This window comes from Anoplophora glabripennis, unplaced genomic scaffold, assembly GCF_000390285.2.
Source record: "Anoplophora glabripennis isolate ALB-LARVAE unplaced genomic scaffold, Agla_2.0 scaffold600, whole genome shotgun sequence".
Lineage (NCBI taxonomy): Eukaryota > Metazoa > Arthropoda > Insecta > Coleoptera > Cerambycidae > Anoplophora > Anoplophora glabripennis.
This window is the reverse complement of record NW_019416830.1, coordinates 123,603-139,309: the sequence shown is the minus strand read 5'-3', so window position 1 is coordinate 139,309 and position 15,707 is coordinate 123,603. Positions and strand designations below refer to the sequence as shown.

The following is a 15,707-nucleotide window of genomic DNA, read 5'->3' as shown; positions in this document are numbered from 1 at the left end:
GCGGCAGGGGCGTGCCTTGAAATTTTCCGCCAATGTCTTTCTACCTCGGGTGCCGAATGCGGTTAATTCCAAGAAAGTAACGCGAGGGTCGTCTTGGAATTCCATCTCAATAAGTACCGTACGGACTGTACCTACTTTGTTTTCATTGCAAGTTTTGAGGTAAGAGCTGGGTAAAGTTACTTTCCTTAGGTCTTATATCAGTTTACGGAGCTCTCCCCTCCTTTCCGATCTAGATCAGTAACAACGCACTTTTCGAGCTAAAAAGAGATTGGAAACAGACGTCTTTTAGAATAATAGCACAAAAAAATATTGCGTTAGTAATTAATAAAAAATGTATGCTGGAATATAGCAAATTAACGATGCGCAATGCAATAAAGTATGATAATAATGTATTTTATTGTTTATCTTGAAACTAAATTAATTGCTACGGAGACATTTGTTGTTAATGCACTGGAAAAGTTTTTCCATGCACAGCACGGGAAAAGTGGATTTTCTTTTCGCTAAACAGCCATGGAAACGTATTGTTTTTATTGTGGTATAATGAAAAAAATGTTAATACACATCAGAGATTCTTTAGTTTCAGAGTTTCTGCTGAAGGCGAGAACGATAATGTCTCTCAAAACGTTAAGAAATCGACTTAGCAACTAGTCTGGAAATTGTTCAACCAGACTTAGGCCTATTGAAAAACAAAGTTTTCTAAATGTACATGTGGAGAATAATATTTTAATTGCGAGAATTCGTACCACACAATAGATTTATTTTCCGAAATCGAGAATTATATGAAATTAATTGTTAATTGACGCAAAACTTTATCCTAAACAAATTCAGTCGCCATTCAGTCGCAGCAACAATATGTTCTGCTTGTATTTCATTGTTTTGAAAATGTAGTAATATTTCTAATATTAAATACGATAGTAAGGACTTCTTCACCTAATAAACTACCTGACGTAAGTTCCTAACTTCTTAAAATAGGTATTTTTTAGAGCGCATGTAAAATTACATTAATTTTTTCGAATTTTTATCTTTAAATCAGAATCCATATTGATATTATTAAATTATAACTATAATTTTAAAATTGCTTCATTTGTCAGGGTAGCTCATAAAAGTACATGTGTAAATAGTGAGAATTCCGCAAGAACTATTTGAACGGTTCAAGAACTGTTACAAACTATTTCTGAAAAAAAAAACAAAACAGGATTATTCTGAAGAAACCAAAACGATATATTTACAAAGTGCACATATACAGATTGTTACCGAATTTGTTAAAATGCGANTCTATTTGTGTTTGTTTTGACTGATTCTCCTGGATCAATATTTGATCTACACCTTTATTTATTTGATTCATTCCTTTACTCTCTAGACATCGGGGACTTTGTGGCGACAATCAAATAAATATAATCAGTATATATTATGCTAGTAAGCAGCAATACGCATTGTAGTAACAGAAACAGGCTAGATCTGTTATAAAGTCGTGTGCCGCTCAATGCTCACGATGCACAATGCTACCGACTGCCATAAAAACACGTGTCACCCATTAGACCAAGCAAAGCGTCAAACTCACTCACACACACAAACGAAAATGAAATGCACTGCCAACGTCCCCCAACAAAAAACCTGGATTGTTCGCCGGCACGTCAGGTCCACAGGGCATGCATTGGTGCCGCTAGAAACGTATCGAATAAATTGATCGATGCGAAGCTTCAGAGACAGACATGTATGTTATTGTATAATGACGAGGATAGTGGGATTACGATAATGTGAAGTAAATGTGAAGCTTCGCCGCCATTAGTACAAATAATAGATATATATCAAAAACTTCGACTATTTTATATATGCGTCTGTGAAATGTTGAACGATCGTTTTCGTTTTTGAAATGAAACACGTCGTTAACTTTTACTGGTACTATACCTGTACAGGGTGTTCCAGATAGAGCTTCAATTAGACGTTTCTGGAAAACTACGCGTACTGGAATTCTGAAAATTTATGTACGGGGGTTTCTCCTAATGTTCTATCGATTGAAAGTATTGGCGCCGTCGTGGAACTCCCGGTTCTACCGAAAGTAGACGTCAACTCGCTTATTTCAAATGGAATGTACTATTTTTTATTTAATTTTTGGATTCTACATTGAATTTTAAGGTAAGTTTCATAACCTTACTTTATCCTTAAACTCAATCGTTTTTGAAATATTTTGACTTTTTCAAAATTTTTGAAAAAAACATACCTACACTTAATCGGTTCTATCTCCTCCAATTTTTAAGANACACACACACACACACACACACACACACACACACACACACACACACACACACACACACACACACACACACACACACACACACACACACACACACACACACACACACACACACACACACACACACACACACACACACACACACACACACACACACACACACACACACACACACACACACACACACACACACACACACTCACACTCACTCACTCACACTCACTCACACTCACTCACTCACACTCACCCACTCACACTCACTCACTCACACTCACTCACACTTACCCACTCACACTCACCCACTCACACTCACTCACTCACACTCACCCACTCACACTCACTCACTCACACTCACTCACTCACTCACACTCACTCTCTCACACACACACACAAACACACACACAAACACACACACTCACACTCATACACACACACTCTCTCTCTCTCTCTCTCACACTCACACACACACATACACACTCTCACACACACCCACTCACTCACACTCACTCACTCACTCACTCACTCACTCACTCACTCACTTACTTACTCACTCACTCACTCACACTCACTCACACTCACACTCACTCACTCACTCTCACACTCACTCACTCACTCACACTCACACTCACTCTCACTCTCTCTCACACACACACACACACACACAACGAAAATGAAATGCACTGCCAACGTCCCCCAACAAAAATTGTTCGCCGGCACGTCAGGTCCACAGGGTCCATCGAAAAAATTGATAGATGCGAAGCTTCAGAGACAGACATGTGTATGTTATTGTATAATGACGAGGGTAGTGGGATTACGATAATGTGAAGTAAATCTGAAGCTTCGCCGCCATTAGTACAAATAATAAAACTTCGACTAGTTTATATATGCGTATGTGAAATGTTGAACGATCGTTTTCGATTTTGAAATGAAACACGTCGTTAACTTGTACTGGTACTATACCTGTATATTTTATGGTAAGTTCCATATGAAGCATATAGTGTAAAGAAATAGGCATTTTGTTTCATACTATTATGTAAATACTGATAATGTAAATAGTCCAGTGCAACAGTTTAATTTAACTTCGATTAATAACGTTTATTTAATATACCTACCCAATATTTTGATAAAAAATAATGAATTTTTAACGATAGACCACAAAAGAACGGTTGATTTTCTAATTATTATCTAATGACACGTTGAAAATACATATTGAAAACATATCCGTGTTTATTAGATGTCAGCGTCAATTACACAGCTCCACAAAAAAATCGATAAAATTACCCCTGGAGTCTGACTATTTCTATCATTTGAATTCGGATTCGCTAAATCCGAATTCGGGGTCCATTTAAACCCACCACGTCAAGATTTTTCTTAACCTTAAAAAAAACAGGCCCAAAAGCACAATAAATCCTCTATCCATTGACCACTCAGTCCCAATAACCCCATAACCACTTAATCTCTTAAACCCTTAAACCCCCATAACCTCAAAATGCCATAACCCCAAAATCCCAGAATCCGGTAAGAAAGAAACGTTGAAGCCTTGAAACACAGTATGTTCGAGCCATGCTTCTTGAATATTAAAACTTGTACTAACGAATATAGACCTTTTATTGAAGAACGCTCGGGGTTGGAAATCTTGGTGGACGTGTATAGTATGTTTTAGATTTCTCTTATATAATCCTGAGAAACAACTATAGTCTAGTACAGTATCTACGTGCATTTCAATTTCGTCCCTGACTTGTATCCTATGAGCGTTCTTCTATAAGAGGTCTATACACTTTAATAGACCCATAACCTCATAACCCAGTAAAGAAGCAAGGGGACTTTCAAAGGACATGTTTTTTTTTTAAAGAAATTCAGATCACTAGAAGGCCTTATATATATCTTGTTAGTGACAATCTGAACGTTCTAATCCGTGACAAATTGATATTTTCAACTCAAAATAGTAGTAAATTTTTATCAAAAAAGACGTTCATGTTATCAAAATAAATAGATATATTTTTTAATTTTCACACTCTGTAAGTTAAAAATTAGTAACATTTGGATAAAACATGTTTTTCCCCACAAGTTCTGTCCTCTAATTATTAGGGGGTAAGGCGCTCGTATATTCAGGCAATCCGTTCCGTGATTTTTAAAAATATTAAAGATTGTAGGAGGCTAGTTTTAGAGATACAGCAAAAATTCACTTCTAGGTGAAAAGGGAAAGCGTTTGAGGTAGATGATTAAAAATACTTGGATTAGTGATTTTACATAAATTTACATTACATCAATCTGTGGAGGAGGTAATGGAAAATTATTCTACAGAGAACCCTACAATTTCATCGTCATCCAGTATTTTATAAAAATGAGTTGTGGCATGATATAATATTTGCAAAACTGTAAAAAATTTTAAAAACTATAACTCTTTTATCTAGGACATAAGTTATCTCATAGGAACTTTTTCTTTAAAATTATTTGAGGTCTTTTGGGCAGAATACCTTCTCAGGATTAAAATGATATAAGGTTTGATATGCCTCTGTAATAACGAGACAATAGTACATTGTGTAACGTGTGGGGAAAAGTTGCCAATAGCGCCACGCGGACGCAATTGACGCACGAGCGAAGCGAGTGCGGAAAGCGCCCAAGTGGCGCTATGGCAACTTTTCCGAACGAGTTGCACATACTATTTTCTATCACAAGTGCGAGTCGTTATGGGACCTATAGCATAGGGGGTTAAGTGCACGGAAAGTGCTAGATAGTACAACAGCGTGATGTTATTTTCATAGCGCAACGCTGGAGCGTATCTAGCACTTTCCGTGCACCTAACCCCCTACCCCTACACTATAGGTCCCATAGCGAGCGCGCGTGATAGAAAATAATATACTAGCAATAAACACTTTGAACTCTTGGTTATATCTCTTTTATTGTTAGAAATATATATCACGATAATCTTAAGGAATTTCGTGCAACAGTTTAATTTAACTTCGATTAATAACGTTTATTTAATATACCTATACCTAATATTTTGGAAAAAAATAATGAATTTTTAACGATATACCGCAAAAGAACGGTTGATTTTCTAATTATTATCTAATGACACGTTGAAAATACATATTGAAAACATATCCGTGTTTATTAGATGTCAGCGTCAATTACACAGCTCCACAAAAAAATCGATAAAATTACCCCTGGAGTCTGACTATTTCTATCATTTGGATTCGGATTCGCTAAATCCGAATTCGGGGTCCATTTAAACCCACCACGTCAAGATTTTTCTTAACCTTAAAAAACAGGCCCAAAAGCACAATACATCCTCTATCCATTGACCACTCAGTCCGAATAATCCCATAACCACTTAATCCCTTAAACCCTTATAACCCCCATAACCTCAAAATGCCATAACCCCAAAATTCCAGAACCCGGTAAGAAAAAAACGTTGAAGCCTTGAAACACAGTATGTTCGAGCCATACTTCTTGAACATTAAACCTGTACTAACGAATATAGACCTCTTATAGAAGAACGCTCAGGGTTGGAAATCTTGGTGGACGTGTATACTATGTTTTAGATTTTTCTTATATAATCCTGAGAAACAACTAGTACAGGCTCTACGTGCATTTCAATTTCGTCCCTGACTTGTAACCTATGAGCGTTCTTCTAGACAATCCAAACAACGTGACAAAATTGGAATTCAATATGGCGTCGAGGGCAAACATTTGTTTGATTCATTTCATATAAACTTATGTGTGTTTTGTTAAGAGTTTGCGTTTTTCTGTTGGCTTGGCTTTGTTTTTTTGAACTTTGACTGTATAATGAGTGTTTCGTGGATTGTAGTTAGGTGTCTTTGTTATTACCAATCAATATGTAGAGTGATTATTTAAAGAAGCTAATATAAGGATATTAATTAATGTAACGTTGGCATTATAATGAAAAATACATAAATTAAGGAATTGAAATGTATTGATATCATTGTAAAAATTCTTGTTAGTACCTAACAAATTTTTCTTGATTTTTAAAAAGTATAATTCCATTCTATTTTCGCTTGTATTTTCTAGTAATTTTCTTCTTTTACATATCCATGATTGGCGCCGTTTTCTCAATAAATCATTTAAATGAGGAAAATATTTAGAATTCACTACGTCAGGTAAACAATGAAAGCTAACTTGGTCTCGATTTCCACGACTTCCACAACCCACTAATATGCATGTTACCGGCATTAGTATGTAATACATATCGTTGCGACACAATTCAATAAAAGACAAGTTGAACACTTTCTTAAATAAAATACATGAATAATTCCTTACAAAAAACTCGTATTAAATGCTTTTAACTAAAAACTTCTGGACTAACTTCAATGCATTCTCAATGTAAACATAACTTGTTTGCCATCAGCGCCATATTGCTTAAAAATTTGACAGGTCATTGGATTGACTGATAAGAGGTCTATACACTTTAATACACTTTAATAGACCTATAAAGAAGCAAGGGGACTTTCAAAGGACATGTTTTTTTTTTTAAAGAAATGCAGATCACTAGAAGGCCTTATATATATCTTGTTAGTGACAATCTGAACGTTCTAATCCGTTACAAATTGATATTTTCAACTCAAAATAGTAGTACATTTTTATCAAAAAAGACGTTCATGTTATCAAAATAAATAGATATATTTTTTAATTTTCACACTCTGTAAGTTAAAAATTAGTAACATTTGGATAAAACATGTTTTTCCCCACAAGTTCTGTCCTCTAATTATTAGGGGGTAAGGCGCTCGTATATTCAGGCAATCCGTTCCGTGATTTTTAAAAATATTAAAGATTGTAGGAGGCTAGTTTTAGAGATACAGCAAAAATTCACTTCTAGGTGAAAAGGGAAAGCGTTTGAGGTAGATGATTAAAAATACTTGGATTAGTGATTTTACATAAATTTACATTACATCAATCTGTGGAGGAGGTAATGGAAAATTATTCTACAGAGAACCCTACAATTTCATCGTCATCCAGTATTTTATAAAAATGAGTTGTGGCATGATATAATATTTGCAAAACTGTAAAAAATTTTAAAAACTATAACTCTTTTATCTAGGACATAAGTTATCTCATAGGAACTTTTTCTTTAAAATTATTTGAGGTCTTTTGGGCAGAATACCTTCTCAGGATTAAAATGATATAAGGTTTGATATGCCTCTGTAATAACGAGACAATAGTACATTGTGTAACGTGTGGGGAAAAGTTGCCAATAGCGCCACGCGGACGCAATTGACGCACGAGCGAAGCGAGTGCGGAAAGCGCCCAAGTGGCGCTATGGCAACTTTTCCGAACGAGTTGCACATACTATTTTCTATCACAAGTGCGAGTCGTTATGGGACCTATAGCATAGGGGGTTAAGTGCACGGAAAGTGCTAGATAGTACAACAGCGTGATGTTATTTTCATAGCGCAACGCTGGAGCGTATCTAGCACTTTCCGTGCACCTAACCCCCTACCCCTACACTATAGGTCCCATAGCGAGCGCGCGTGATAGAAAATAATATACTAGCAATAAACACTTTGAACTCTTGGTTATATCTCTTTTATTGTTAGAAATATATATCACGATAATCTTAAGGAATTTCAATCCGAATATTTCAAAATATACAGGATGTTCTGTCAAAATATATAAATAGATAGATAGATAAGTTTGACTTGTGTCTGCGAGAAGCAACATTGAATTATTTTTGAAATACAGTTTTGAAATCACAAGAAAATTTCCTTCAACTATACAATTTTTAAGTACCAAAGTAGAAAGAACGATAAGGGTAGAAAGTATGTGAATATAATACGGTAGCGTAATCGGTCGAGAGTGCGGTGGCAAGCATGTCTCGGCCGGCTTCCTATTCTGGTCCAGGTTCGATCCCTGGCGTCGGCACTGACAATGTCGCTGGATAATGGGTGTTTGTCCGCGTTTTTTTTCAAGTGCCTCCTTTCGCACAACCTTTGGATTTGGATTTGGGGGTTGTCTCATTTCTGTGGTGTGTTTTATGGTTTTATGTTTAAATAACTATACATAAAGATTGCCCTTCTAATAACAATGAAAATTAACGTAATGTATAAACAAAGGAAATTGTATATTCTTAAAACTAAAAAATTCGAATCCGAAAATTACACTTTACAGGAAATTTTAAATTGGAAATCGATTTAAATTATGAGAACTAATTTCTAAAGTCTTAATCAGAAACTGTTTATTTGTGACTGTTCCGTCTTCAATCAGTTTTCGTAATTTTAATCCTACGTTACAAAAGCGTAAGCGTAGGCAGAATGGAACGCCTACGTTTACCGACTCCTACGTAAACGAATATAGCACCTACATACGCTCATTTCCGAGATCCTTGTCGTTTTGCATACAAATCCTTTATTATTGTTGTACAGCGGGTTTGTAAACTCTAGTATATACTTCATTTAAACAGTAGGTAGAATATACCGATTTTATGAGTACATAAGTGGAAAATTTTCTATGGGCAGCTGTATAAGGATTATTATAAAAAAGAGTGAAACTGAAAATATGTCTTTGATAGTAAATATAAAAAGTGCCATCGAAGAGGGATTTTCCTCTTATTGAATGTTTATTTATTGGGAAATGAGAAAGCAGTCAAAAGAAAAATAATAAAAACTGAAAAGATAGAAATTGTTACTTATCCATTTCAATTTAATTTAAAAACTTTATGGATGTAAAAATTTTGATGTTTCGCATTGTATTTAAATTTGTATTCTAACTGAAATTCACATATTTTTTGTGAACCAAGTTTTAGAGTTATTTTCGGTTAATTCAATTTTGGGGTTGCTTGTTTTAGATTAAAAAAGCGGTTAATATTTTTTATAAACTGAAAAAGACAAAAATTATGAGGTTTTTAGTAATAGTGCCATTGTGCCAAACAATATCTCTACTACGGTTGTAATTGTTTACAAACTCAGCGAATTAAAAAATATATCATAAATCTGTATCGAACACCTATAGAGATATTTTGTGTAAATGTGATATTTTTAGAAAATTTTAACATCCCCTCTAAAAAATTTGTACATACTTAAGTCATATCGGAGTGAATAATGGTAAATACGGAGGCAAAAATCATATTTAAAATATGGGAGCCAGGAGAAAGCCATCCCAGTCAATCACTTCATTTAGTCTTCTATAATATTCGCCACATATCAATTAAATTTTTTTACCGTAGTGTGTATATCTTTGCCTCCAAACTGAACAAATTAATTTATTTTTTAATTTTGTATATTGGGTGTAACAGCGATGTTTCGACGAACCTTTGAAGATAGAAACTTCAAACTTGGTACAGCGCAGGTCATTCATAGTAGCCTCTTACATTTAAATTTAATAAAAATTAACACAATGGTGCAGAAATAGAAGGGGTCTGAGTGATTTCAACTTTAAAGAAAAGTTATTTGACGAGAATTTTCTATTACAATTTTATAGACCATTTTCTATCTAAAGTTTCATATCTCTTGAGTTTTTGCATAGTTGAAAAAAAAAACAATCACAATGTTAAAAGTACTGTCAGTAACTTAAAGTTTTGCAAAAAATCTCGTTTTTCGTGATTAAGTACATCCAAATGTTTAAAAATTATTGGCCTTTATTTATATCCGCTACTGACGAGCTCCTACCATTATATCAGCTCAAAAGAGACAAAAATTTAGATTGAAAATTATCTAATTAATTTGAAAATATTTAATGTTATAACTGTTTTGGCAGTTCTGACCTACTCTAATTCCGACGATACAGGGTCTGTTAAAATTTTATACATGAACAAATACTAGAAAACTGCATTATACTGCACCTTCAACTATTCCTCATTAATTAATTTAGAAAACAATATCATGTTTTTTGTTCATTTTGGTGAAAGAAATTAATCCTTTAATTTTTGCACACTTTATATGTATTTTGTAAGGTGAAAAAATATTTTTCTGATCAATCATATACATATAAGATTTCATGGGTAAAATAAATAATCTGTAATTGTAACTGTGTTGTAATTTGAAAATATCAATGTTTCTTTTCTGACATGTGTAAACACTTTGTGTAATAACACGAATCAATCAATAAAAAAAAATGTAAACTAAAATAAATGTCCAACTTCTTAATTTTCATTTCTATTTACTAATAGTTCTACAGACCCTATACTAATATAAGCTTTAATCGACCAGCTCTGTCCCCACATAAAGCTGACTAACTGATATAACTTTTATTTATATGTAACATATAATTTGTATAACGATTTTCAGTATTTTAAATTCATTTTATTTCTTCGGTTGGTACGACAACTTTGTTAGTGTACCTGAGACACCGGTTCTCAGTTTCACTTGCCTAACCTGAACCACAGTATGTTTATGTTTTGTTGGCATAAACTTTAGACTTAAAAAAAATTGCATAATCTGAGCGGCCAATTCTTGTTATCAAAACGGGATAGAAATACCATAGGAAACTAAAAGGGTATCGAATTTTCAAAATACTCGGTATGTCAAGGCTAATTTATTAAAATTTTCGTCAGTTAAGTGAAAACCCTCAGGGATATTTGAGAAAGTGTGCTATTTTTGTAAATTTCTGCTCCATATATCTCGAAAAAAAGCGAAACTTTTTGCTAAAAATAGTTTGTTCTGTTCCCTGTCAAATATCCCAATTAGAACTTAGACAACCCTAAATGTTAAAATTGAAATAATTAATTATTATGCACATTGATTTAAAGTATAAATATAAATTATTATTTTTCAGTGTTACACGCACAACAACCTTGGCTGGAAAATACACATAGTCGATCCTGGTTACATATCACAGCACAATAGTCAGGGACAACTGAATGGATCGCCAGCTACCACTTATTCATTTTCAGCATTATTAGTGAGCTGTCTGTTGGTTTCATCAGCAATAATAACTCATACTAGATGGCATATTCTCTAACGTTATATCGTAACAAATTCTAGTTCCACATGGCACTGACTGATATCAGATGACTTCTGCTCATTTCAGAGTTTTTCAATTTATCATATCCGATATCATATCTGTTGATATTCTCGTAACTAAACGATATTCTAAAATATCTTACATATTAAAAACTGCTATCATATTTTCAAATAGAGCTACACAATGTTTTAGGTGAACGAAAATCGAGCAGTTTTAAACATTATTTAATTTAGCCGTAATATTTGTAACGAGATATTTAAGCATTTTCGACAATTTACATACATAGAAATACACAGAATATAGAAAAATATTAAATATTTTTTTTTACGGCGAAAATCTATTTTTAATTGTAGAAGATGGGTTGTAATTCATTTTAATTATTAATAAATAATTTTAAAATTAATGTTTTACGATGGTGGATAAACATGATTTATTTTCTCAGTATAAGTATAAATATATTTGCTTGCGTCTATAACCTGAAAAAGTAATATACAAGAAACCATTAATTAACTTACCTACATAAAATTTACTTAAATGTTTCAAATTAAAATAAATGATAACAATATCTAAATTTTATCTTTGTAAACAGATACCTAACAACCTGTATATATTTTCTATCTATTAAACTAACTAAAATCAGAGATTTTATTATTTTTCCTCTATTTTATTTGACTTTAAACGTTAATTTTACTGAAATGTCTCATTGTGTAGCTCTATTTATTATCTTTGTAGACATCAATATATATTATGCCACCTTTTTAAATGAAAATATCAACTTGGTTTATTGCAACTAAATCCAATTCATAAAAAAATACAAAGCTGAAAAGCATAAATACTTTTCTAACTTTACTGCAAAACACAAAAAATAATATCTATAATTTGCCACTTTAGAAGACTGTAGTAGTCTTTTGAATTAAAAGCGAAAAGGTGTAAATAATATTGATCTGTGACATAGTTTAGTCACATTCACAATACAAATGTATTTGTGTAACTGGATGCATATCCCTTTTTTCAATTTAAGATATATAATAATTATATTTATATGTATAGTAAGATACTTGTAAAAAAAGTAATTATTTATCGTGTAGAAAGTCAGACTAATGGGTTGTAGGTTGTAGTTTTTTATTCTAATACAACATACCTACATAATGTTACCTACTACTTACTGCGGAGTAAGCTAAATCTAATAATACAGTATACTTCCACTGACAATTCTTATGATTGATTGTTTTAAAATCGAGAGTATCGAGGCACAATTTTTTTCATTCACCCATAAATCTCATATAAATACATTTTAATTAATAATTTTTCCCTTTTACATTTTTAAATAGAGTTTTTTCTGATTACCTACAGCGATATGGCATATGGTATAGTTTATTTTTTACTTTTCCTAAAATTATTCCAAAAAATATTAAATGTTCTTTGTTCTGCCTTCAACTATCTTTCAGTTTACAAGCAGCAAGTGAGTCAAATGTAAAATTATGCACCCCGATTTACTGTTATCGAATGTATTTTATCTACTATTTACCAAAAAAAATACTTTTGGTTTGATAGTTAAACAAACAAAACCAAAGAACTACTAAAGAATTTTTTTCATGCATAGTGAATTGTTTCGAAGTTATGATTAAATTCATTGACTAAAATCCCTACCTATTCAAAAATAATCATGTATGTACATTTTGATCTGAGATTTCTTAAATTTTTTCTAACAATCAAACAATTTTCCAGGTCGCTATCACAAATAAAATTGAGAACTACCATTTTGTTGTTCAAAGAGGGTATGAATCACAAATTGATCAATTAGATACAAATAATTATTATCATTATTATTAGAAAATATGAAGTAGTTCCCAATAAACTCCAAACGCTGTTTGTCGCAAACTATCATAAATAAACATTATTAACCGTCGCATTTTAAAAAACCTGATACAAGTTTGCTTCAATATTGTTCGGCGACGTATATGGATTTATTTTTTTATTTCAAACTGAGTTTTCAGCAAAACCAGGAGACAGCAACACCCTCTTTTGTTTTTGAGATACTCTTCGATTTGGTGTTTCTATAATTTTCACTAAGTTTTATCGAATAGCAGTATAATTAATTGTATTCATTACTACAATCCTGAATGTAATTGTTTATTTAATATGATATATATGTACACGAGATAAAAAAACATTCCATTCCAAATTCCAGTTATACTCAATATGCTTACATTTGACATCTTAAAACAGTGTTAATTCTAGATAGAGCATGCGGATTATGTTAATAATAAATTAAGGTCATATCGGATAGAATTCGCTATAACTTTGCATTGCTTATAGATACAGCAGATCAATTGTCACAGGTTGCCTTGTTGAAATATCTGGAGTTACAAGAACCACAAATATTTTTTCCTTTCTGATTGATGCACAACTAACAACTTTTTTGTAAGAAAATTGATGTAAACATGTGATCTCAAAGAACGAAGGCCTATCAAATGTGGGCAAAATCTGCAATAGGCATGTTGTTATCGAGCGGTAGTTATCTGATAAATGTTGGTGATCATGCAACATATTCCGAGTTTCAATAATAATTGTAGATATACCTTCAAGAGCGGTAATTTTGATAAAACTAAATCCTGTTTTATGATGACAGCGGAGCATTTCAACTTATCCCCTACATAACTGAACGATCCAAAGATCTGCACTGGACAATACCTTTGACAATAAATATTTTCTCGAAATATATTTTAATGTTAGTTAAATATTTGTACTATGAACAGAGTGAGACGATTCGTAATCTTGTAGTGAAACAATGTGAAACAATGAAAAAATTTAAAAAGAAAGTAGGTATAACATAAACACTTTCTCCACATGGAGGCAGAATTGGATGTAAACATATAATCAACAAATATATCTATAAATTCACTGTTTTCGAGATACAAGGTGTCAAAGATTTCGAAATTCCAGGTTGTAATGAGATATTTTCATAAGATACTTTAAGTTTAAATATTTCCATTATCACCTGTGGTACTCTATTTTTATTGTAAATTAAAGGAGAGTGCCACAGGGTTTCTACGCCAGTGGTGATAATGGAAATATTTAAACATACTGAGTAATTATACCCATTACAACCTAGAAATATTGTTATTTTATCACGAAGGGTTTCCATGTAATTAAAAATATAACAAAAATTTCGAAATTTTTGATCTAGAAAACTAGAAATCTAGATATATTTGAGTAAATCTTGTTTATTTTGACTGTACAAGCATTCCTTGCATGGATGCCTGTCATACCTGAGACACCCTGTATATTAACAAAGTTTTGCATGATTCTCGAATATTTGCAAGGGTAAATTTATCTACAATTTCTCGTAATTCTTAGGCAGTCGATATTACCCCAACGATTCCAACATTTTAAATAAAAAAACATGTTCTATTCTCTTCAAATTTTTCAAAGAAGTTTTTGGTAAAGCAAAGAAATCCTTATTCATTTTACTTGTCTCACTTTGTGCATAAGATCTTACAAAAAGAACACAAATCGATTCAATATAAGATATTTATATATGTTCCCTAGTAAAATTGTTTTAAAAATCTGATTTTTAAGTATAGAGTCTTTTGTGCTTGTAGGTGTACTTTGAAGGACAAAAATGTTCGCGTTTCTCTAAAATTACTGTGTAGACCATTCATGAGAGATACTATGTTTTTTAGTAAATAACATCTTTATACACTTTTACTGGGCTTGTGTACTTTTTATATAGTAGTCAATAATTAACTATGCAACTGGAGACAATAAAAAAACTTAATTATTAGTATATATACTTAATATAATAAATATAAGAATGTGTGCACAAATCAAATATGACAATAATTTGCAAGTATTAACTGTAATATATAAAACTATAAGTATGTCTTAAGGCTGTTCTTAAAGACAATAATTATTTTATAATACCTATTTAACATATTTGTATACTTTTAAATTTGTAATATGGTGTTAATAGTTACACGTAAGTATTTATAATATATAAAGATGTTAGTGTTTACTTAAAACTATTCTAAAAATTTCATATCGATGCTTTTTAAATGTTGTTATCATGCAGTTATGTGTATATTTCATATTTTGTTAACAAATTTATTGTTTAAAGAATGTTTTCAAATAAAATGTATATTATGATTTTTGTTAATAATAGAATGTTTTATTTCGGCTAAAGTGTCTTGATTTCAAATTTCCCCAAATTATGTGTGTGCATTCATTCTAATTATATGGTAATTTTACTGTGTGAGGTAATTGCAAGTTTGCCAGAATATTTCATATCAGTATACTGCAACTAAAAAGCGTACTGGAAGGGAAACACAAAAAATTTCAACAGCATTATAAAAGAAACGTTTCTGTGGAATGGATTTATTTCTGTCTAATATTGGTATATTGTTTTTATAAACTGCTCTATACTTTTCAGTATCAAATTTATGTCGAGCTTTTAATGTAACCACAGTGTAGGTAGGTAACATATTATTTTGAAATGAGTGAAACCACATTTCAAATTTAACGCTGCACGTCC

General features: G+C 32.1%; 1 protein-coding gene across 5 annotated transcripts in view; it reads left to right on the top strand.

Moving 5' to 3' along the window:
• Window positions 1-15,242, top strand: part of LOC108912028 (protein Skeletor, isoforms B/C) — a 148,726-nt gene extending 133,484 nt beyond the window's left edge. For 2 of the 5 annotated variants that reach the window (XM_018717169.2, XM_018717168.2), the window contains one exon: window positions 10,985-15,242. In XM_018717169.2, coding sequence (XP_018572685.1) covers window positions 10,985-11,170 — 186 coding nt within the window. In that variant the 3' untranslated portion in view covers window positions 11,171-15,242. The remainder of the gene's footprint in view (window positions 1-10,984) is intronic. The other 3 variants (XR_002763103.1, XM_018717172.1, XM_018717170.1) reach the window with 3 other exon arrangements.
• Window positions 15,243-15,707: the final 465 nt, after the last annotated feature.